The sequence below is a fragment of the Protopterus annectens genome, chromosome 4.part1 (assembly GCF_019279795.1).
Source record: "Protopterus annectens isolate FY-2018-M chromosome 4.part1, PAN1.0, whole genome shotgun sequence".
In the NCBI taxonomy this organism is placed as follows: Eukaryota; Metazoa; Chordata; order Ceratodontiformes; family Protopteridae; genus Protopterus; species Protopterus annectens.
This window is the reverse complement of record NC_056734.1, coordinates 819252598-819279019: the sequence shown is the minus strand read 5'-3', so window position 1 is coordinate 819279019 and position 26422 is coordinate 819252598. Positions and strand designations below refer to the sequence as shown.

Genomic DNA, 26422 nt, shown 5'->3' with positions numbered 1-26422 from the left:
TATCTACAGCTGTAGCATCTCAAAATGCTCATCATTGTCTTTCACATTCCCATTATACTAAGATTCAGTCTATCCATTACTTAAAATGTGGGCGGCTAAATTGTGATCAGAAGATTTTACATTTTTTTTTATATACAATACAATGTTATTGCTTGTAACATTTAGATTAATCTAATATTTATTATTATGACTTATTTTTATTGTTATACCACCTGGTTAAGTCCTAGCCATGTTTTTATATAAGTGATGACTGTCTAACTACAATAATTGGCAATTAAATTGTGCCACTATTTACTAATTGCTTTATTGATGTTGCTTTAAATACTAAAGTTTGTTTAATCATTTTACATTCTGAGGAAGTCCTATGGTGTTCGACAAAAGTGCTCAATGCACTTGTAGTCTCACCAATAAATACTTGGAAATTTTAGACTTTGTTGTGTCTTTTTGTGGAGTTAAGGCATTAAGACTATGTGAACCCATGTTTTCAGCTTTGTGGTTACTGGTGATGGTCCAAGTTGCATGATAACTATATAATTGTTCTGATACTAAAATACAATTAAATAGATTTCTGCTTGCTTGTTATATAGTGATGATATGTGTGCTGTGATGCTTTTACTGGTATGTCCACATCTCGGAACAGCAGCTCTTATTCTAAGTATGTAAAAGGCAGTACTGTATTCTGCATTTTAATGAGGGAATAATTTTGTGGGAAACTATCAAACATGCCAGCAGCTGATTAGAAATATATTTTAGTTTTTATCCAGGAATATTTGTTGAACAAGTTTTATATTGTTTTCTATTTATTTATATATGTTAATTCTTAACTGAGGAAACCCACTGGACAGGAATGCCCCTTTGCAGGGACTTTTGTCTGGCTAAGTGACTTAAGTGAGAGTCATACAGTTAGTATGTGAAAATTGGGAGAATCAAATCCAGGACTACAGATGAAGCTCATCAGTAGCTTTAACCTTCTGAGCTAAGCTGCCAGACATACATATCCTGCAAGAGACATTTTCAGAAAAAAACAAAACATACATTCTAAAGAAAGGGATGGTTTCACCTTAGACAAGTTAGCTGGTTTCCAACAGGTAGGTAACTGTTGCCATTTAGTTTGAAAATTGATGTGAAAATGTGCAGAGCTATTATTCCTCGAGTGCAGCTTCTTATCGAGGACCATTAACTCTGCCTTATCCAGTTACGCAGTACATTGTAAATGCATAAAAACATGTAGTATTGCCCTGACATTCTGGTTATGTATGCTGCAGATGACTGAGGTTCTTCTTCAGTGTTCACACATTGTTTAGAAGCAGAATGAACACAGAAATCATCAGTCCACAGACTCTAATCTGAGTATAACCAAGTAAAACACATTATTTGTTTTGTACTGCAGGCATCGGAAGGGGTTGCAGTGAAATATTTTACAAACTTGATAGATCTTATTGACTTCTACACAAAAGAACATCAAGGGCTAGTGACACACCTGCAGTACTCGGTGCAACATGAAGAAGAGGTTCCAGATGAGCCAGAAGATGAACCAGGTAAGTGACCAATCCTACCTACCTGTACATAACACTTAACAGACTCATTAGTACCTCAGCAGACCAATGTACAGATAAATCTTTTTTATAGGTTCATAGGTTGGTATTAGGCTATCAGCCCTAGGGCCTATACAAGCCTAGCCATAACAATTCCCTGGCTATTTCTTCCCACAATATTTAGAGGTTCAAGGTTGGTACTAGGCTATCAGCCCTAGGGCCTATACAAGCCTAGCCATAACATTGTGGCATTATCAGTGCCATGTTCAGACACAGGAGACAGCAAAGCAGTGTTATACTATTAAACAGATCTATAACAGACAAGAGGAATAAAAATTAACAGCTAGCTAATCCCTTAATTATAATAACTGAATAAGTCATACTCTTTAATTCAGGAACAGTAAAATGCCTTTATATTTGTTTCACATTTGAGTAACTCAGAGTATCCTGAGATTCAGAACTGTTTTCAATAGCTGGGATGTTAATGAATGTGTTCTGGAAACTTTGTGAGTTATTACCGCAGTGGTGGTGCTGCGGTAGCGTTGTCGCCTCACAGTTAGACGTTGCACATTCGATTCTCAGTTAGAGCGTCTTCTGTGTGTCGACATGCGTGAATGGGCATTCCTTTATTGAAGGTTGTGCGTTAGGCCTGGCAAGCCAGCATGTAAAAATCTACTGCCAATCATTAGCGGACCAGAGTTCCGCTGTGGCGACCCCTAACCGGGAAAAGCTGAAAGACAGTTTGTTATTAATCATTTTCTGAAGATCCTAAAATCAAACATACTAACATGGTAAGTAATATGCAAAAAAATCTGGCAAAATATGCACATGGGTATATTCTTTCAGAGGTTATGGCCTTGCATTTGCTTCCTATTTATATGATTTGCATTATTTTCTTTATTGCATCTCAACATTTCTAGACCTGTATGGTAATGTGTCATTTATAGAAGGTTGCCACATATTTTGACATTCTCATGATGGCATTTTCAGTATGTATATTGATTTCTTTACTGTCTTTCAGTAATTCTCTTTGATCAATTCCTTGACTGAATGCCTGTGGTAAAGCAATACGTGTGTTTTTTGTACAAGAATCATTTCAAATAATCTTTTCCATTCTAATTTAGATCGAGGAAAGTTCACAGTAAGTATTGTATTGCAGTGTTTCTTCAGAGTAGTAGATAAATTCTGAGTTGCATTTTTCTTCATATGTACATCTGTGTCAGCATATATGAACACTGTTTTCCATTCTGCCTGTGTATGCATATTATAGTCTACTATCCTACACTGCATGTTCTGCATACTCTAACTTTACAGACGTAATCCTGCATCACTCACATTTAAATATGACTTGAAATGTATGCTTGATCTGACACAGCATAGTGGTATTGTCACCAAGACATTTAATTCAGTGACTCTATTTTGTTATTGATAGCATTTCATAAAGTAGATACCAGTGACTTTCCCTTATCCTGATTCATTAATATCTTGCACATTAGAACCCAGATCTGCTGCCAGGGCCTGGTCCTTCCTCATTGTCTCTCAGATTTCTTTTCTGGTGGACACATTTTTTATTTATTAAGAGGAGGAGGAGGAAGAAAGTGGGGAAACCTAGAGTAAAGGATGTAATAAGTGCCCCAGTAAGGTATGTGACTAGGTAAAGCAATTCAGACATTTATACAAAATATTTCATTACCATAACTATGGTGGCAACATAATGAAGACTTACAAAATTGTTTACACCCCAAAGATGTGACATGTCTTAAGACAGCTTTTGAAAGTGTTACAGCAACTATTTCCCATTCTTTGCCATGATAAGGCATTCTGTTTCAGTGGCATCCTATCCTGTTGGTGCAGGGATGAAGGCCCCAGGTGGCCTGAGTTCAATTACCAGCTTATGCACCTGTTGGACTCGGCACAGGCAGGAGAGGAATGATAAGGCATTACCAGCCCACCTCTCTTTGGAGTGTAGGGATGGGAGCATATGTCTAGGTGTGCTTTCTGTAGGTGAATCCATGGGAAAAATTGGATTATATGGGGAGAGCAGGTCTGTTTCATTACATTGCACAGGGAGTCATGGATGTACAAGACCCATTGCATGCCAGTCCATTGGCTTTGAACAGGCATGCACAGAAAAAGATAGAGCTTAATGGCAGTAAATAAATAAAAAAAAAGAAATAAATGCATACATACATAAATACCAACCTCCCAGCAGACAGACAGCAATTCCTACTTATGGGTTGCTCAACTATTGCCATAGATAATGAGTAGGCAGCAGGGCTTTCATCCAGGCAGATTAATAGGAAGCTAAAAAGTATGACAAAGTATGAAAAAGTAAGAAAGAAGTAATCTGTCTGAATGGCTTGGACTCAGGATGAGGGGAAAATATGGGAGAGGCACTGGGGAAGTGCAGGGGGTGGACTGGCGTGCAGCAAGGGTACCTGTACAGTCCTTTTTCTAGTATATAATGAGTAAAGTGGATGGAAGGACAGGGTACATACTGAAGCAGTCTGTGGATAAAATGAATAACTGCATCAGTTGTTTGATTACAGGTTATGGTCATTGATCTGGTGTTATACAGGCCCATCCCATTTCACCTACAGCCACCCATTAATGTGCTTTCTGCAGCCCTCCTTGCTTTGAAGCATCAGGTGTTCCTGTCACTGTGGCAGAATAATTTCTTTGTATCCCTCTATTGAAGAGGTGAGAGATTCCTTATACCTGCTGGTGCTTTTGATGAGGGAGCTGGACTAATGATGACTCCTAGGGTTTCTGTAGGACATACACCAGGTTAGTACTGGCCTGTTCTATTACTCTAGGACATATTTCCCATCCACAATAAATGTTTATGCCTATAGGCTAAATAAAACATTGACACATAGTCTTTGTGCCACATGGTGGTGGGATTTGTGCATTTAATCTAGCACTGCAACAGGTATGTTATCTGTATATCTTCACAGGTACCACTGCTAGAGACTGCAGAACAACTGGTCAGAACATGGCTGATGTCAGGGATTAAGTGGTGGCTGATGGCACCATGCACATGGCACAGTCATGCACAGTGACACTATCAACAACATTAACACTGGAAGGTACACAAGCACATCCACTGATGAGATGAGATGATTCTGAACGGGCAAGATGAAACTCCAGCATTCCCTATGTTTGGTGCTAGATGCCTTGTCCACATAAGTCCCGCCCTAGATACACAGGTGTCAGCACCACAGATAGCATCAGAGAGGTACGCCACCTCCAAGATATCTGCACCCAACACAGGGGAGAATCATGAAGGTGCTGCTGCCAACACACCTCCAGAGTATCCCCTGTTGGGTATGTCACCCTTGACATTAGTCAGTAGATGTTCAGTTTAGTGATGTGGGCAGAGACAGCCAATAATCACAGCAGTCATAGATGCTGAGTGTACTGGATGTCCTACTTGTGAAAGTACAACCAATTTATGGACTGCAGAACATGCTATGATATATACAGAGTGGTACGGCATACAGATACCTAGGTAGACCTACCTGCTGAAGGAAGCAGTGGAGTGCTAGGCAACCATTGATGCATCCATGGGGATACTGGCAAATAACAACAGTGGCCATGCTAGAGGATGGATGCACAGTGCACAGGCACACACCAGTGATGAGGTCACCTTATTGTGGAAAACCACATTATAATGGACAACTTAGGAATTAGAAGATAGGGGATATTTATTTATTTTATTATTTATTTATTTGCATTTGTTTTCCAGGATGGTCCACTGGGCCAAAAGGTTCCCATTTTCAGTGGAGGCCTGGGGAGAAAAGCTCCACATACAAAAGAAATTTAAATACAATCACATTTTCTACATACATAGAGAGATAACAACTTAAAAAAACAGACATACAATATTATCATAAATTTCTAACTAGAATAACAAAGGCAGGATACATTATATACAAAATATACAAAGTACAATATATCATCTGCTTTGGATACTGTAGAGTAAAGATAGCAAGAGATAGTTGCATAACTGCTAAGCAGAGGGGAGAAAAAAGTTAGTGAGATCAGGTGGGGGAAGATACTCTGTAGTCGTAGCCGCATGTACAGTGACATAAGGCTAAGAGATGGTGTTTTAGTGACTTTTTGAAGGGTATGTGATTGGAAATAGTTCTGATAGAGCTGGGTAGGGAATTCCAACTTTTAGCAACAGTGCATGAGTAGAGAGATTGACCAACTGCTAGACTGGGTATTTGCAATTTTAAAAGGAATTGATTTTCAGATCTGAGTTGTCGGGAGGGCTTATGGAGAGTAAACAGAGGTGAGGAATGGGCAATTGGAAGGTTTGGTAATGATATTTTGAGCTGTGGCTAACTGTAAGTAGGTTAGGTGATGAGGAAGTTCGAGCCATTTTAGTTTGCATAGGGAGATCCAGTGATGGGAGGAGTAAGTTTTGTTGGTAGCAAACCTGGCAACCTTGTTATAACAGGACTCAATCTTGGATTTTAAGGAGCTTTGCATGTTAGTGAACAAATGGGCACTGTATAAAAGTGAAGGAAGCAGATAGGATAGTGCAAGGGTTTGTCTTGCAGTGGGTGTGAGGTACAATTTATGCTTATAGAGGGTGCCTATTTTCTGATGAGTTTTTTTATATCAAGGTGTACTGACATATAAGCAAACTAACAGCAGACAGGACAGCTTAATGTAGACAGCACATACTGTTTTGAAGACAGCATCACTGTCAACACTGTCCATGGCTGTCCTCCGCCATAGATCTGGACACTCTCATGGTCAACTCTCTTCCAGCTGCACTGCAAGGATTCCCCACCAGACAAGCCATCCAGGGTCTTGCAGTAAAATACCACCCCACTTCCCTATAGCCATACCAGGTGCAAACACCTACCTATAGCAATTCATAGGGTTGTGGATGTCAACATTCTACTGCCTTACCAAACAGGGGGTGCCCCACAAGAGGGCTCCTGTACATGCTTCAGATGTAGCATAGCATCCACTGGACAGATTACCAATAGTCCTGATACCGCAGGGCCACACAGCCATTGTTCCAACTCATTGAAACCCCATCCCATCATTAGCAGATATGATCCTTGACTCCTCCCAGCCTCCTAGCCTCATGCATGGCAAGTGTATCCACCAATCATGACAGTTTTAATATCTGTGATCTCTTCCTCTAACATCTTAATATCAGTGCTTCTGGACCTGACATGGCAGAATTAATCATTACTGCCATAAGTGGTCTGCTACATGGATCACCCAGTTTGACTTAGCCCTTTGTTGTATATGCCAGAAGTTAAAGAAAGGTTTACATTTTGAACCTAACAGGTTTGAGATGCTTGATTTACAGATTATTGTGCACCTTGGCATACGCTAAGCTGGTTCTTAACACTTCAACCATGCAAAGTTGCCATCTTTTTACTTTTTTTTTTTTTGCTCCTCCTAAGACCTTGTGGAATGGTTCCACAACTGGCACTCAGTCAGTCCATTTGTTCCAAGAGTATGATAGCTGGGCACTCCCAGGCTAGATGAAAGCCTTATCCCATTTGTTCCGGCCCTGGAATTCTCATTAGCTGTCCATTCCCTAGTAAGAGTCAGGTGGAAAGGCATTGGCCAGTTTGCTGGTCCTGGGATGTGGCCTGTCTTGACCCTCTATAAACACTGCCCTCCTCCTCGATGGCTCCTCTGAGTTCTGCCATTGCTCTCTCTCAACAGGAAGCATACCTCCAAATGCCAAGTTCCCCTTAGATGCTAGTGTGAGATACACAGTGACAGGGAGGGCTTGGCAAGCCCAAACTCTATTGGCTAGCACTTAGTACTCCCATTAGGTGTCACCCTTATGGTGAGTCAGAGCTTCCTGCTCCCCCTCATGGTAAGCAAGTTAGCAGTAGCTTACATCCATCTTCTCCAGCCAGCTCAGTGTGCCTGTGCTGCTATTGAATTTCATCTGCTTCAATCAGGGCTTTATCCCTCTAAGCCAAAATGCTGGCTTCAACTTTTTTTATTTTAACTATAACAACAGTGGAGAGTTTACTGCTGTGGCATGGGAGATCAGCCCTTGATGCATCAGTGCTTGCTCATAAGGCCTGGGGTCACATTTTATATTTATAAGTGATATCATTGTATAGAGTTCTGTTATAGCTTATTCCATTATGCCTATGATATTGTCACTTTTTGCACTATATTTTCCTTAGGCAGAATCTGTAGATCCTGTAACATTATCAACATTAGTTAATTCTTGATTAACCAAATATCTTCATTTATCCTATTACATATGTTACATTTGGGTACCTTGTGAATCCCTGAATCCCTGACAGGTACATTTATTGACAGCAGTCTGAAGATTCTCTTACAGAAACTTCACACGAGATAATTAAATTAATGGGCTCACATATACTGGCAGAGAGGAGGTTTACATGTTAATTCACCTGCAGATATGACACATCCTAGAGAGTGTCATAAAGTCAGAGTGGGGGGTTGGGAGGGTGGCCTAATGGTTAAGGTGTTTGACTTGCAAATACAAGGTACAGGGTTTGAATCTCGCAGGGGATAATTGGCTAGGCTTAAAATGGCTCACCAGGGCAGTTAGCCTAGTACTAACCTATGAACCTATGAACCTATAAATTAAAACAATGTCCTGTGCATCATCCCTAAAGAAAAAGGCACTATACTTTGTACTACCCTGATTCTTTAACTAGGGACTATAAATATCCTATCTGTATTTGTTATAAAACCTCAGCATGCTACCTGTATTTGTTATAAAAACCCAGCATGCTACCATATTGGTTATAAAGCTGCAGCATTTAACCTATTTACACAGTGGGTAAGGCACTAAACAAGATTTGTAGGAGGATTTGTTACTCTACCTTTTGTGTATGTAATTATAGAGCATTCCCTCTTAACGGAGTCTTTTGCATTGTATGGAGAATGCACATTAGCTGTCCTTTATAAAACAAAAGAATTAATCATAGTTGAAGAAGTATATACCCAGAGGGGAATGTATGGTAGAACATGTAAAGGGGCAGTTGACTAGGTTTTTCAGATCACTCTTTCACAACAACACTATGTGGCAGAATATTTAGGGCTCCCAGACATTAGTCCAGGATCCGAAGAATGGACACTATTAGCTGGGAGAAAATATATCTAAAGGTAAGCCAGTCCTACATCATTACCAAGGCTTCTGCATGCAAATAGATTAAGAAACTGTTAAAATAACACTACAAGTGGGCAGATCTGCATCCATTATTCAGTTCTGGGGTTGCTGGTCCACTTATCCTTTGAAGGAGTTAGTGAAAAATGACTACAGGAAACAAAGCTTTCAGAATAACACCAGTGAATGAAGTTAACAGCCATAAGGAGTTAGTACCATTATCAGTACAATATGTATGAGTCTGAATGACAGATAGCCTAGTATAAACCTATGAATCTAACAACCACCAAGGACTTTACAAGTCCAGCCATGCAACCCAATCTAGTTTGGCCCAGATTTCCTTGGATGCCCCTATGTGGAATATGTTAGTAAAGAGGTAGCTAATGGTTATGTGGGAGGGAATGTTAGTTGGGGATTAATTTACTGTTGACCTCTGTCCTTCAGAGATATGGGGGCCAGACCGGGGTTGAATTTGTGATTTCCCATCCAATGATCAAGGTTTCTTTTGAATAGGGTCAAGGATGTGCTCTTCTTCACATAGATAGAGAGCTTATTCCATATCATGGGGATCATTTGAGACACATATCAGTCCCTCCAGCAGGTGCTCTTTATGTGACATGTGACAGGCAAGGTTCAGGTCCTTGGAGCTAGTGTTTCTAGTGCTGTTTGCCTTGTAGATGTCCAAGAGATCCATCAGAGCTGGATCTGAAGATGGCTTGTACTACGTGTAGATCACCTCCCAGTAACTTGTCGGAGACTGAATACATAGCTAGGACCTTAGGGTGATCTATGTAGGACAGGGTATTCATACCCTGGATTCTCCCAGTGAGGAAAATTTCAAATTTGAGAGGACTTGAACCTTCTACCCCTTTCATTTACACTCTACAAAGCACTGCATTTACAGACTGAGACATGGAAGTGGGGGGGGTGACCAGCTGCATAGCATATACAGTGCAGGGGACAGTGCAGGGGGATGACCAGCTGCATAGCACATACAGTGCAGGAGGAATGACCAGCTGCATAGCACATACACTTTAGGATACCATCAGTGTTGACCGACCATCTGAAGTGCACATACAGGTGGGGATCACAGACATGTGGGACCACTAATTGCCCAGAATGTGCTAATCTGCATCACAGAGAGGTAGTACCACAAGTTATGCAGAATGCAGCAACTAGCATCACATGAAGGTGGGGCCATCAGTTGCGGAGTCTGTACAGGTTGGCATAACAGAAAGGTAGAACCACCAGCTGCCCAGCATATACACTTAGTATTACGGGGAGAAAAGACCACCCAGCATGAACAGTTTAGAATCACTGGGAGGTAGGACCACCAGTTGCCCAGCATGTGCAAGTTCCCACTAAGGGAGGTGGTATCCCCAGCTGCCCAGCATGTGAAGGTTACCATCAAGGGCAATTGGAACCACCAGCTGCACAGCATACACAGGTTAGGATCACAAGTAGATGGGACCACCAGCTTGTACACGTTAGCATCACAGAGAGATGGGACCACCAGCATGCACATGTTAGCAGGACAGGGAGATAGAACCATCAACTGCCCAACATGTACAGGTAATTATCACAGGGACATGAGACTACCAGCTGCATAGCACATACAGGTCTTCGTCACAGGGAGATGATAGCAAAAGCTACATAAAATATGTAAAACTGCATGACTGCTTTTCTAAGAGAATGTAGTCTTTATAGACTGGAATATTGTAGAGATCAGTAAAAAATATGTATCTTTCTTAGGAAGATCTTAGACCAAAACAGAACCCATCAAGAAAATATAGAAAGTATAATATAAACTCTTTCTAATGCATATAATGTTGTCTGACTCAAGAAAAAAATAAAAAAACAGGACTGGAAAACTAGTCCCTCAAGTTTAATGTGTGTATTTTTTGAGCTGGAATAGTGGCAACCTATCCTTTCCTCGTCAGAACTTTTTGAATAACGTTATATCCTCAGCATCTACTGTCTCATCAAAGTGAGTGCACAGACGCCATCATTTTAACTTGTGAAATCAAAGGCATGACTTTGCTCTATGAAATTCTTTTACCAGGTTTACAGTAAAAGAAAATTCATATAATAAAGAAATGGTCATTCAAACAAATAAAAACATACACTGCCTAAATTATAGTCAGTATAGGTAATTGTTTCATTGTTATCCACACACACACACACACACACACACACACACACACACACACACACACACACACACACACACACACACACACACACACTCTCCAAGTACTTAAAAATTGCTATCAAAAAGAAATCACAGTGCCATATTTCAATATACCTTCAGAAAAGGACCTTAAAATTTGTCTCTTCTCCAAAGGGAACAGCATGACAGGTCCATAGCATGGCAGTTGATCCCAGCACAATACTAGTGAGTCATGCTGCAAGAAGATCCACAGTGGAAGTCCCAGGCTTAGGGACGAGTGTGCTGAGAATATAAACTATAATACGAGTGGGAGAGTAATGAAGGCACCAGACCAAATGCCTTGTTTACCTTTGGTCAGGTAAGGCATGAGAAGTGCATTCTCTAATAGCTGGAACACAGGATGCCTCAGTTCACAAAGATCATATAGGAGTAGTCAAACAGACGGACATTATTGCAGATAAATGTGTTGATGCATTAGTTAGAGTTCATTTCACATTATGAGAAACATTTAAGTATGAGTGTTCAGGTTTTCTACTCCAGCTCAGTACAAATCTCTTAATTCCCTGGTCCATCACAACCTTCCTTATCTGTCTACTAATCACATGGACAGGACATAAGCATGCAGGTAACCCGCAAGAAGTACCATTCTGTGCTACCGCCTGTTACTCCAGGGCTGCATTATCTCTTAACTACTTCTAGTTTGATTTCATCCAGCTCTGTGTTCTGGTCAGGAAGGGCTGTGACAGCATAGCAACAACATAATAACCTACCAGGTATGTGAGTTAGTGCTATACCTGCATCTGGGTTGGAAAAAGATCTACTAGGTATGTGAGTTAGTACTATACCTGTCTCTAGGTTGGAGAAAGATTTGACAGTATGTAAGTTAGTACTATACCTGTATCTGGGACGGAAAAAGATGTACCAGATATGTGAGTTAGTACTATACCTGTATCTGGGTCGGAGAAAGATCTACCAGGTATGTGAGTTAGTACTATACCTGTATCTGGGTCGGAGAAAGATCTACCAGGTATGTGAGTTAGTACTATACCTGTGTCTGGGTTGGAGAAAGATCTACCAGGTATGTGAGTTAGTACTATATCTGTATCTGGGTTGGAGAAAGTGAGGCTATGTGGGAAGGGTAGAAATGTGATATGTGTGTATGTATGCATACATAAGTATACACACAGCTGTGAACAAAAATAAGCCTGAGAACTTTTTATTCATTTTTGTTAACTATTTGTGCTCCGAATAGCAGTGACAAATTTACAACATTGCTACCAGAAGACTTTAATGGAAAGTCTGGCCGATTCCTTTGGTATCTCTTAAACAGCACCTTCTGAAGAAAAACTTACACAAAGATATTCACAGGAAATTTGTCTTTAAAGCAAAAATCATTTTAAAACTTCAGCATGTGGTCCTGATTTTAAGCTTCATTTGAATATGGATTTAAGATGATTTTGCTGCTGTGCAGAAAACTTCCAACAAATGCTCACATCTTAGTAATTTTACATGCAAGACCCATATTTTTATCATCTGTCTAGTGATATTTGAAAGTCATCTCTACACATCTCTGCATACTTTATTTTGTCTATGTTTACAGAAATATGGAGATTTTACTCACGTTTTCAAAAAAACATTTGCAGACAATAAACAATTCTCAGTTTGTGTCAAACTATATTAGCTAGATGCCAAGTACCTGTGGCAGATGTGTTTATTTTTTATGCTGTGGGTCACTGCAATAGGCATCAAACCATTTGCATGGCAGTTATACAAATATGCAAATACTGCTAATATTTAAAACTACTGTAGCAAACAATCTGTTTGGCAGTTCTCAAGGGGATTTTACACACACAGAGATGATGTGGAAATTAAGGGTAGCTAGTGGAAAAATCATGATCCAGACAGAAGGTGTGGGGGGGGGGGGGCACTCTTCAAAATAAATGCCCATTATATGCAAAAGTAATCATAAGGTGCAAAGGCAAGAGTCATGGGACAAGCTGTTTAAAATTAGATGTTTTTCCACTATGGACCACTCAAAGGGACACACAAATCCTTCAGTGAAATGCCTGTGTGCAGTGTAGTTTCTAATAAATACATAAAACTTACAACAACCCTGGTAGTCACAAGTCTTGGTGTTACTCTTCCCTTGGATGATTTAGCTCACCTTTCGATACAACCACACTTACGATTTATTAGCAAGTTAAACCTTGTGGGCACATAGAATTTAATAGGTGGGTAGATTGGATCACTTTCAACTACAGCCCAAACCAGAGGTGATGTAGTTGTAACATGCTAATTGATAATCAGCTGCAATACTGGAGCATATGTTGTCATATATAAGTAAAATTGTTTGAGATATATATTATAACATCTACATATACAGTAGAATGTGTTATTTCCTTTCTGTTGATAAAACATCAAAAATACTAAATGCACAAAGTGCTAGGTTAAGAAATGTTTAAATAATGAAATAGAAAGTAGTAAATGTCACAAAGCAGGAGATGCTGAGATTAGGATATTGTATGTATACTAATTACGCTTTTTTATTGTTACATACATGCTTTCTTATATATATTCAGTGATAGTTATATTAACCTAATGCTGTTATATCTATATATAAGATGGTCACTGTTACTTATATTACTCTCATACACATATTATCATATATATTTTAACCACTGCTTATAATACTACTATGTATGCAATACCTTTATGCAGCATCTTCAGTATTAGCACATGATGCTCTGGTACAGCAGTGATACAACTGTCATAGTAACTGTATATAACACATGGATTCATCCATTCCCTGATTATTTATGTTATCAGGCAGAGCTTCACAGACATGTGGACCTTATCCACCCACTCCTTGGGTAGAAGGCAGAGAAATTAATTATGAAAAGGTCGGACACCAGTCTGTAACAGAATGCAGACATACACACACAGACACAAACACACACACATGCACACGCACGCACATACACAGACACACACACACACACACACACACACACACACACACACACACACACACACACACTCACACCTATAAACCATTTGGAGGATTACTAGTTCAGCTATGATGTGGCAGAAAGCAGGAACCCCATGGGGCATTAGGAGGACATCAGCATTTGCAACACTTCAGTAATTGCGGAGTATGCAAATATGCTTTGTTAATTATACATATATTTAAACCACTCTAGTGTCTCAAGTGAAAGTTCTTCTGGGAATGAGAACACCTGTTTACTTAACTGACAGTCAGCATTAAAACACATTTAAAGTTAATATCAAGATAAGAGCGAAGTTTTCTTCATGAGGCTGTTCAATCTCTTAATCTGATCCATTTTGTATGCTGATTAAAATTGTGTTTTTGTTACTTGTAGTACAATTTTTGGTGCAAAATTGGTATAGCAGTATAGTAAGTTATGTTTGGAAAAAAACTGCTTCAAATTTTCCAAAGAGTAAAGAGGATCTGCTTTATAAATATTAGACTGAATTTGACAGGCCACTTTGTCAATGCTGAGCCTCAATCCAGTCTGGAAAGTAATCAGTGAACAGTTATGAGGGTATAGAAAGCCAAAATGAAAGGTTCCTTGAAAGTGGTTAGACAACATTTGAACCACTGTGTTAAACAGCTTGAGTGAGAGGGTGACATGATGTCATAATTCTGTTTTGACAAAGAGTAGTGGCTATGCAACCTCAGTCAATGGAAATAAGTACTAGGTTTACACTGAGCACAACGTGTTTACACTAGAGGAAATGGCAATGAAGATAACTCTACACCTGGATGGGATCGAAGGACATGAGGAAAGATCTGATTGTTTGGTGACTGTGAAAATGATGACGGGGTTTTCTAAAGGATTGCTGGGTATTAAAAAGTCCCACAGATTGATCTTGCTAATGGATCATAAGGCATATGGCTGACCAAGAGTGATTTTGGTGCAGTGAGTGAGATGCTCAAGAAAGAGCAGGTCTTGTCATGGCTTTGACAACCTGGAAAGAGGATAACTGTTGATGGATGTCCTGTGTATGTGGATCAGGATTTTTCAGAGACAACCATGCAACAGTGGGCACAGTTTCTGGCTGTCATAAAAGAGCGTCAGTAGCATAAACTACGGTGCAAGTTATCATTTTCATTGCTTCAAAAGTTGTTTTTTTACAGGAATGCAGATTTTTACCTCAGCTTATTCAGCAATGGAGACGCTACAAATGTTACCATGGTCACTGACATATGTGAATAAGAATCTGTAGTAGAAGAGTGGGATAAAGGAAATGAATGTTTGGATTTAGTGGAATTGGAAGCGGAGACGGTGAAGAAGCCAAGCCAAGGCAAACAGACAGTTGTAATGTGATCACCTGATGGTATGTGATAGGAAGAGAAATGTTACACCTCTGTATTAATTAAACCTGGACAAGTACACCACTGCATTGTTTCAAATGTGCTAAAGGGAGGGCTGCATTTCAGAGGCAATATGTGTAAATGCCTTGTAGTATTGTTTCTATAGTTTGATTTGGGCTTCCATAGGTTCATAGGTTGGTACTAGGCTATCGGCCCTAGGGCCTATACAAGCTTAGCCATAACAATTCCCTGGATATTTCTTCCCACAATATTTACTTCTCTGGACCCCTGTCTAGCAGGGTGACTGACATGATCCCCAGGATGAATTTCCTATCTCCCATCCAATCATCAAGGTTCCTTTTGAACAGGGCCAAGGAGGCACTCTGCTTGACATGTATGGGCAGTCTATTCTAGAGTATGGGGAGTCTCTGGGTCAGGAACCTATCCCTCCAACATGTTTTTTTCATTGTGATGACAAGGTTTAGATCCCTGGAGTGTGTGGCTCTGAGGGATTGGGATTTCTTTAAGTGGAGCATGTCCAACAGCTCAAGGTTTGACATGGCCTTGCATGTTAAGCCACAGCTGGAGTTTTTTTAGACAGTCAGCGTATTGCATCTGCTTTAGGCCTGTGGTTCTTTTAGTGAGGTATTTCTGTGGCCTTTTGCAGCTGTTGCAGATGTCTTGTGAGGTACATACCAAATAGGGCATTATACTCTATAATGGGTCTAATGAGGGATGAGTACAGTGGGACAATGACCTCCTTTTTTCTGGAGGAAAAGCCCTTAGTGATGAGGTGTGCCACATAGAAGGATTTCCTGACTGTTGTGGCGATGTGGTTATCAAAAGTGAGACCACTGTCCACCTGTGTCCCTAAGTCTCTCATCACACTTTTGATGTTTAGTGTACTGCCACCTATGTGGTAATTCATGAGTGCATGTTTTTTTCCAAGGGGATAACTATACATTTCTTGGCATTAAGCTTGAGCCCATGGCTCTGGCATCAGGCATCTGTTTCTGTAAGGCCCTTTTGTAGAATATCCACATAATTTGTGGATTCAATAATGGCTCCCAGTTTGCAGTCATCTGCAAACTTTGTTAGCCAGAGTCCCTTAGTGTTGGCCTGTCAGAGAAGTAGATGCCAAACAAGAGTGGTCCCAGGACTGAATCCTGAGGTACTACTTGTCTGGAGCTGGGTTTGGAGTCAGCTACTTTTACAGTCTGGGTTCTGTCAGTAAGCCAGTTGGCAACCCATCGAGTGACGTAGGGATTTATGCCCAGCTTAGTAAGTTTATCTATGATTCCAGAGTGGGGGATGGTGTCAAAGGCCTTGGCGAGGTCCAGATAGGCTGTGTGGACCGCCTTACCCTCGTCCACAGCTCTGGAGACTAATTTGAAGAAGTCAGTCAGATTCAGGAGACAAGATCGGCCCTTCACAAACCCAAACTGGGTAGGGTCCAGTGTTTGAAGGTTGCCAATGTTTTTGTTTATAAGTTACATGATAATGCATTCCATGCCCTTGCAGATCAGGCTTGTCAGACTGATGGGACGGTAGTTCCCGGGATCCAAGGCTGGTTCCCCCTTGTGGAGTGGGATAACTGTAACTGTGCACCACTCAGTGGGCACGAAGCCTGAGGTGAGACTATGATTAAACATGACACATAGGTGAGGTGCCAGTTCATTCCAGTAGTTAATTTAGGGCATCCTACAGGAAGAGATCCAACAGTGGAAAGACAATGTTTAATGACTGAAGGTCTCCATTGTCCTGGCACCTGATAGCTGCCTATGAACTAAATATGGTGATATAATTTTACTCTTAACAAGAAAGTTAATGTTTGCTCTTTATTGAGTAACTATGACTTGAAAGATTGTGCACAGTGGTGAAACTCTAAAAACATGTTATTTATAATAGCATATATGTGTTGTTTACTATCTTATAACTGGTAATATGTTGTATTTTAACACACAGCTTTTCAAATGTTGTATGAAAATGAATGCTACAGTGTGACAACAGCTTTGGAATGCCTGATTTTTTTAACCTAAACTGAATCTAATTAAATGGCCGTATAAAGCTGATTCTACATAATATTGGTTTGCAAAGGATATGTATCTTTTAATCTTTTGGAATTCCAGAGGTTATATATAGCAGTATGAATACTTTAATTTTTAAAAAGGAATTTCTAGGTAATAGAATTAATAATGTTATTGTAACAATGTCTATAGGCAATATTGATCTAAAACTGTATAAAGGACTGTTATTTAGGATGGGCATGATTTCTTATTTTGGTGTATTTTTTCCCAGTAACAGAGAAAGTAATATCCTTAATGGCAAAGGAGATCTCTGGGGAATATTGATATATGACTGTATAGAGGACTGGTATTTAAGATAGGCATAATTTCCTGTTTTGGTATGTTCTCTAGTGTTTACCTGCTTGCATCACAGAATATTTAAATATTCATGAATCAGTGCCATTTAAAATGTTCTGGAGAAATGAGCAACGCATGACAAATATGTTGTAATGTCAACTCATTTCATTTTGACTCAGTTTCATTTAAAGGTTCTTGTTAATATAGTTTGGCATTAGGAAATCTTTAAATAATTCATTCTTGTTCAGTCGTTAGGCTATAACAGGTTAGTTTTACTTAGAGGAGGCTATTAAAAGTGAAGTTATATGTATGTTAGCTACCCAACTTTTTAAAGCAGGTTAATAATAATGCCCTAATAATGAATGTGTTCTCCAAAGAGATGCTACTATGCAGACTTCATATGCAGTGTAGTGAGTTAATAATTATTGAGTAAATTATATGTTGACAGATGTTGATTTGTTAATAGGGAGACAAAAAATTTGTCTTCAGGTGAAGGAATTTTTCATGGAGCTGCTGAGATGAAATAGAGGTATGGCTGACTGGTTCACTGTAGCACGGCTATGATTATGTCGGTCTAGGTATTCATTATATGTGAATTGTGAATAATGCTGTAAGACTCCATAATGTATACAGAGTAAAATAATATGAGTATTATATTGGATGGAATTGCTGACTCACAAGAAAATGTAAATAAAAGTGAGATGCTGGGAAATTATGAGATGAAGATGTTTCTAGAAAAACAAATAGGTAAAACATTTGATGCTAAACATTCAATGTTATATTCTGGGCATCCATGTCTCAGACACATAATACTGTGCTTGCAATAAGATAACTGATCATGATCTTTTATATTGTTATTAATATTACTGTGCCACATATTGGCAAGCATTTATAGATGGTTAGGACACTGGCCTGGGCAAAGTAACGTGGAGTAATTGACTAATGGCCATGGGCTTGACGAGTGATTCCATGACCCAGACAGAATGGCTGCACAGTGGTTAAAATAGTGTGGGCATGTGTGTGAGCACATGCTAATGGGTGCATAATGAAATGTAAATGAGGAATCACATCGCACAGATGAGTCACATAGATTATGCAAATGAAAGAACACAAAAATGGTGGACCTGTTCAAAGATATATAAAATGGTGGCACTGTCACTGGCTCCATGACGTAAAGGGATGCAGCCATGTCAATGACATAGATGACATGAGATCAATTAATAGCTAACGTTCTGGAAAACCTAGGCTAGTATGTGGATTGAGCAGTGTATGTCAAGTAGCCAGTCATGGGTGGGATGACTGAATTCTGTCTACAGCTGTGAAATGCCCTTGGAGGAGGCCAGAGCCTGAATCCTCCTGGCTGCAAAGATAGACTGCCATATGGTAGCAGGAGAGAGGGCACAAGCTTACCAGTATCAGGGGCAGTGATTCCTTTAACACTGACCTCACTCTGCCCAGTTAATATACCCTTCACTTGATTACCGAAAATCCTAAGTCCCCCGTCCCAAGCCAAATAAATGATAGACACCTCCAACTTGTGCCCTTAAGAATCTAGGGGTTTAAATCACTTTGGAAGATGCTGCAAGACACTGTCTTACTACAGAGAATAGGCATACCTGGTAGAAATTATATGGTATGGCTTTACAAGCCCCACAGCAATGGAACAAATGGCTTAATGAGAGCTAATGGTAGATGCCGATAGTGGTGGGTAGAGGACCAGAAAAAATGGCGGCACTGCACATTGGCACATACTCATTCTGAATGTCGAGATTTATGAGGTACCATGGGAGTCTTGCTAGGAACAGTAGCAGCAGCACAGCAGCATGTGTTGTGAGATGACATCAGACATTCAGTGCCTGAATTGGTTCTATTGTGTAGCCATTGATGCTACTGAAGAAGGCACAGGCAGTACCTGCCACATGAATAGGTTTATAGGTAAGTACTAGGGCAGCTGCCCATATAGGCCATTTTAAGTCTGACCAGTTTCCCTTTTTATGCTTAAATTAACCTATCTCATTTGGTTAGAGATTGGCCTTACCCATCCCAAGGTCAATAATTATATATAACACCTAATGAGAATAACTGGAATCATACCATAGATAGTTTGAAGGCACTCATGCATGGGATAAAGCATTTAAGAGCTGCCCCTGTCCATTAGTAGTACAAGGGGCAGTCCTGGGGTATATTTTCTATTTCCCATCCATAGATACAAGTTGCTCTTGAATATAGATAGGGATGAAGTTTGTTTTATATAGATGAGGAGTCTGTTCAAATAATAATAGTAATAATAATAATAATAATAATAATAATAATTTATAGAAAAAAAAAACATTCTGGACCATTTTCAAGTGGACAGGAATAATGTAAGGGACTTAGTCAAACCCTGTTACCCACAAGTGGAATTGAGGAGAATGCATGGTGTGCTCATTCCAGCAGATACAATGGTGATACAAAGGCACGTGTAGCCATAACTATCTAAACAATAGGAACCTTCCAGAGATCCAAGTGAGACACATTAGGGATATCAGAGGCCATACTTGTAAATCCTAAACCAGTTCCACATTTTTCTGCAATATGTGGAAGAAGATATTTTTCCCAGGACAATAGTGAAAAAAAATAACAAAGCATGTCCCTTTTATGACACATCCCACTTCCCTGAGATCCTGGAAGTCACATGTATCACACATGTTGCTATCAAGACCCCATCTTGTCTAGAGGAACTGTAATACTGTAACTGGAAGGACATCCCGTCTTGAACTGCCAGATAGTCTGTAATGCCCAGAGCATTATTTATAATGTGTCTTTATGCCACCTAGGCAGTTCACATTATTCACATTTGGCACACATCTCACCTATAGTAAAGGTTTTTGCAAAGGTACCTCCCACATGTGTCACCTGGTTGATACACACACATATTCTAGAAAGCAGATAGAAAGCCATATATGTTAGTGTACTGGAGGCCACACCAGATATACCCTAGAGCCCTAGTTAGTGACTTTAACAAGAAGAAGGCCACATATGTTTGCATATTGGAGGCAATGCCAGATATACCTTAGAGCCCTAGTTAGTTACTCTAATACGCCATCCCTTGCCCATGCAGGAAATTGCCTATTACACAGTTCATGTGAAAGCAGAAAACACAGTAGAGCATGTATTCAGTCAAATGAAGGGATACTGCTGATATACAGATACTTCAGAAGGGGCACTGTGTTACAATATACACATAAGCAGAAACATATATGTTGTGTGTCATGCTAAACAAAATGACACTGCAAAAACAAATGGAGCAGCAGGTGAACTTCATGTTAGGACATTCATACTAGTTATAGCAGTAGAAGGGCAGGGTGGAGGGTAAGGGGAGGGACATGCAGCAGCAATATCACAGACATTGCTCTCAGGTTGTCTGTGAAATGAAACAGTTGTGTCTGACTTACCTGGCTAACAAATGTATAAAACAAAAAATAAAGTCATAGCCCTATGCAAGGAGATGATAGTCATCTCTCACTGTGCCACAACCAAAAGCATCAGTTTCTTAGCAATTTACATCCTATGGAAGATAAAGGAGTTTCAGACGCTTTGAGTCACGTCTCAAATTCAATCCTGGAGCTCCATATGCAGACACTGCCCCTGATTACAGTCTTCTGGATGCAGAACATTCTGGAGATTAACATCTTTGAGACTTGAAAGAACATGTTCCTACCCCCTCTTCTGTTAATTTCTGCAGTGTAAGTGGGTGGTAGCAGTGAATTTGGTTTCCATTCTCTGACATAGAACATTCCTGTATTAGAACCATTATACCTGCTAATTTTATGCCATACTGCAAATTTTAGAGAAGGAAAAACAATACCCATTCTTCTCAATACCCTTGTTTGCCAGAAAGGGCATGGTTTCAGATTCTAAAGTCCCCAGCACAAAGATAGGGTGCCCCTTAGGATGACTAATTTCCTCCAAAAAGTGGTTTGTGAGATTTTCCTTAAACAGACTGTTAGCTTCCCATTTTTCTGTCAGAGTTAGAAAGAGAAGCAGAGAAAGAATCCTCCCACCCTGTATGTACAGTGTGTCATCATCATGCTTATTATTTGGAGTTACTGAAGGAATTTAGAGAGGCAGACCTGTTTGTTTCCTTTGTGCCAGAGAGGGAAGGGCTCGGAGTTGCCAAGTAGATATTTTCAGATGCATTTTTTAGTAAACCATTTGGCTAAACACCATTTGGGATATGCTGGGGTCAAAGCTCACTGTACCAGGTGGAACAGATGTCTCTAGTGTTTGCTGCCAGAATCTCCATTTCAAACATCCGTGCTATGGTCGTTTGGTCCTTAGTGCTCACCTTCACCAAGCATTACTGTCTTGGCTACATCTTTTGAAGGCAAGCTACATTTGCTTAATGTGTTCTCCAAATCTCAGCTGTCTGAGTCCAGTAATTGTGTATTTCTCCATCTTCTTGCATCCTGGTCATTGCTGTTTGAGATTATTTCCTACCAAGGGCCTAAGAGGGAGGCTTTTAACATTAGATATAGCAGTTAATCAACAATAGGGCTGTCTTTGATTGGTCAGGAATATATGCCCTCCATCTTCCTGCAGCTGAGTTGTTTGCTGACATTTACTTCCATTGGAGTGTTCTGTATGTCAGAAATATATGTATTTTATATAACTTGCTAATTTATTGTCACATGTGAATTGTTTGCAGATAGCTGCTGAATTGGTGCTGAAACGAGGATGCACCTGCTTAGGTAATCAGGGCATCACATAACTGCGCTGCAGGCATGTGGACATCACTGAATGTAGTATTTTGCTATGCCAGATTCTGATTAGTGAAACAGAAATACCAAACCAAAGACCCATTTAAGAGAATCCTGTATTCCCGTTACAGATAACTGATACTGGAAGACTGTATCTGTTACTTATATTACTGTTTCACTGGCATTATCTGCATGCAGTGTATTCACTGTTACTTATGCTATTGTCATAGATAATTGTGTACATCTTCACAATTACTTTCACTGCTTCAACACAAACATCATTTGTATTCATTACTCTAGCAAGCTTGCTACAGACTGCAGTGGTGCAGCGGTTAGCGTTGTCGCCTCACAGAAAGAGGTTCTCCGGTTCAATTCTCATCTGGAGTGCCTTGTTTGGGGAGTCTGCATGTCCTCACCACGGTCGATTGACGTTTAAAGACATGCAGGTAGGTGCATGTGTGAATGGGTGTGTCTTCTTTGAAGGTTGGGCATCTGGCTGGCACCTTGGCACCGTAAAAATCCATTACCAATCATTAGCAGACCAGAGTTCCGCTGTGGCGACCCCTAACTGAGAAAAGCTGAAAGACATTAGTTACTCTAGTAAGCTTGCTCTTACTTGTTTTAGTCTGTTAGTGCCACTGCATACTAATCACACAGACACTTCCCTTCATAAAAGTATTAAAACATACAGTGAACAGGAACATGTTTTATCTGAGGTAGGATGATTATAAGGCTTATAACTACTGTCAGTCACAGAGCTGCCTGACAGTAACTGCATACAGAACTGTAGAAATAGGACACACTTCTATTTTCATTCCAGTTTCTGAAATAATATCTGTAACTGTTTTGTCAGTTTTGCAACATTTCTAGTAATGATGAGCAATGTCTAATTCTTAATAGATGCCACTGACATCTTGCAAATTTTCACTGTAGATTGCTTTCCTCGGAAATGACTCTAACATGGACATGGCTCTTATTGAGTCCTCTGAAGTCTGTAAGAAACATTGCAATCCTCCACAAATAACTTGAAATAAATAGCACGTGTAGCTGTTTGTCTTCACTATACTGCCTGCACTGTCATAGTAAACATATTTGTCTTCATACTTAACAGCTTCTGAGCATTTTTTTCTTTTTTTTAGTTTTGTGTGCATCAAATTGTGCATTCAGTGCTAGTGAAATAGCAGGGGTGTTAAATAGTTTAATGTGTTTACACCCTACTGTATATATCTGTTGCATTAAAATAAAATGTCGCTGCAGCTATACATACAGATTTGCTCTTCCGAAGTATTAGCATTTCAAATGTATAAAGCCTTTGTTAAAATCTCTTTGGTAAAATTTACATATGCATTTTCCAGAGCTGATTATATTGTTAAATTGGCTTAATGAAGTCTAAATTTGTTTTCCATAATACTTTTTTTCCTGAAATAAATTGTGTTTTTAAATAAGTAAACTTCAACCCATACAAAATAAAAACTAATCTTTTTTAAGCGATGTATCTATACTATTATACTTAGAACTGAAGCATATATTAGCAGTCTCATTGTCTGTCTATCTGTCATCTGTAATTGTGAAAGGTGATACAGAGTTAAGTCATCATAGGGACAACTTAATAGTATATGAATGTGAATTATAGTTAATAATACATTAATGTTTGTTATGCCTGATTAATGCTAACTAAACTGTAAACTATTATTTGAGTTCCCCTTTGCACATTTTAGAAAGAATGATGCATAAGAAAGGTTAAGAATCAGAGCAGAAACCATACCTGATTTGTTTTCTCATTGAAGCTTTTCATAAAGACTGTAACACTTTCTGAATTATCTGATGTTTATTATGCACATTTTTTGCTATTGTTTTATAATTTTATCAATTTTGGATTGATAATTGATTGATTGGAAATTCATCCATATCCCCACTGTAGTGCGATCTTGGAGTTAGAATATATTAGTGGGGGTGTGTGGGGGTGCAGGGGGGCTTGCCCCCTGCAAAAACGTGATATGTCATATAGGAGTCTGATTTACATAAGATCCTATACGGCTATCACGTGATGGATTCGGCCGCAATGTTGACTCAACTGTGTTGATCATGTGGGTCGACATTATGGCCGGTCAGAATGTTTGTGTTCGGGTTTACTTTTCGATGTTTCGAACAGCGAATGTTTTGCCATTCAAACAAACAATAGTAAACCATAGATATATATCTAGATCTATATATATCTATATCTATATATATATATATATATATATATATATATATATATATATATATATATAGATATATATATATATATATATATATATATATATATATATATATGGCTCCCACAACCGCTCTCCCTGCAAAAATAAGTTTAAAAAAGAAAAGAAATGTTCAATATTTGCTCTTCTTCTGTATTTTCATTCTTTTCTTTTAGGAATTTTAGGACTCAGCATTACAAATCCTGACATTTTAGTAGGCATCCTAATACCCCAGATGTTGCTGGTGGGTGCAGTACTGTCGAAACTTAAGCTTTGCATGTCTCAATGGGCATGTAAACAAATACAGTAGATGTGTAAGTGCAATGGGAGTGCCATTTAATAACAATGACATGGCAATACGTGTACCATGAATGCTCATGCAGAATACTCAGTATCAAAGAGGTGGGAATAAATATGACACCAGGTGCATGCGGGACAATGTAGAATGTGCTTTTCATGCATAACGGCATTATTTATCAGAAACATGGCCAGTGTAGGCATACTGTAGAAAGCATGCAGACATGTGATGTCACTGTATCATAAACAGGAACAATTGCCAGAGGTGTTTGGAAATGGTGACCCTAAATAGTATTTCAGCAGGAACAAGTATGTAATGTGTCTAGTGACTGATAATAATTAAAAAATCATGGACACAAACACAACATGGAGGTTTTACAGTTTGTGTCTCTGCACAGCAGATGTTTATGAACAAATGCATTATTTTAGGGATCATTTACTTAACACTGGATGTACTGGAACAAGTATGAGATGTCTGTGCTGATGCACTGCCCCCTTAACACAAAGACCACGTGCACAAGGTGAACTGAGTGTGATCAGGGCTGAAGCCATTTACCATTAGACATAACAGTGGCATTGCAGTATGTGTCCTCAGTGCCTGAAGTATGTAACGTGCAGTGTAGCACTACTGCCACACATACAGCTGTGTGGGTGACAGCTGCTGAAGATGGTGCACACTGTGTGGGGAAGCAGTCCAGTTTATCTGTATTAAAGTAGCATGAATGCTAGGCTTACCCCCTAACAATCTGACCTAATGTTACATGCACCTGAGGATAGCTGGCTCAAGAAAGGGCAAAAAAGCTAAACAGCACTGGAAGTAACATGTTTGAGGATAACTGTCTCGGGATTTTAGGAAAAGTGTTCAAAAAAAGGCAGGAAGCACTCCATTTTAATATTTATATAAGAGAACCACATTGTAGTATACTGCACAGCTGTGTCAGAAATAGGTGATGTATTTGGTATGTAGTAATCTGCTCTAACTCACAACATTATGTTCAAATTTAGAACACTCACAAATGCATGCCAGTAACTAAACTACTTCTCTCTAGTACACATGCTAATGACTAAAATAGCTTTTTTTTTTCCTTTCTTAAGACCCTGTAGATATTCCTCCTCAACTGCCACCACGGAACATTCCATCAACCCCACAGCCGCAGCCAAGTGAGAGCAAGGACCAGTCAAGTGATGTGATTAAAGCAGTTGAAGCCACTAAGCCATCTCTTTCTGACACACTACTGCAACGTCTCCAAGCTTATGACACTGCCAGGTAAGAAACAAGTCTGTCTCAGCTATGCTTCTCTCCTTCTGTGTTCTTTCCAAACATTAAGCACCCAGTTCGGTTAACTTACCCACTAAATTTGAACTCTCCTGAATGGCAAATGCTACCACGTCAAAACTAAAGTATGAGTCCAGGTGAATGTCACACCATGACAACTCTGCAAATCCTTCCAACCATAACTCTGCATGACATCCTAAACACCTAATCACTGTAGACTTTTCAAGTGGTCCTCTGACTTTATTTTATTTCACCTGGCTTCTTCTATGTTTTGAATATCAATGAACACTCTATAATATACTTTAGATTCCATGATTAACACATTGGTATT

General features: G+C 39.5%; 1 protein-coding gene across 2 annotated transcripts in view; it reads left to right on the top strand.

The window, feature by feature from the left end:
* The window catches only part of INPP5D (inositol polyphosphate-5-phosphatase D), a 1064128-nt gene that overhangs the window by 378222 nt on the left and 659484 nt on the right, over positions 1 to 26422 (top strand). For both annotated transcript variants that reach the window (XM_044070586.1, XM_044070585.1), the window contains exons 3-4: positions 1391 to 1538; positions 25911 to 26082. In XM_044070586.1, coding sequence (XP_043926521.1) covers positions 1391 to 1538; positions 25911 to 26082 — 320 coding nt within the window. The remainder of the gene's footprint in view (positions 1 to 1390; positions 1539 to 25910; positions 26083 to 26422) is intronic.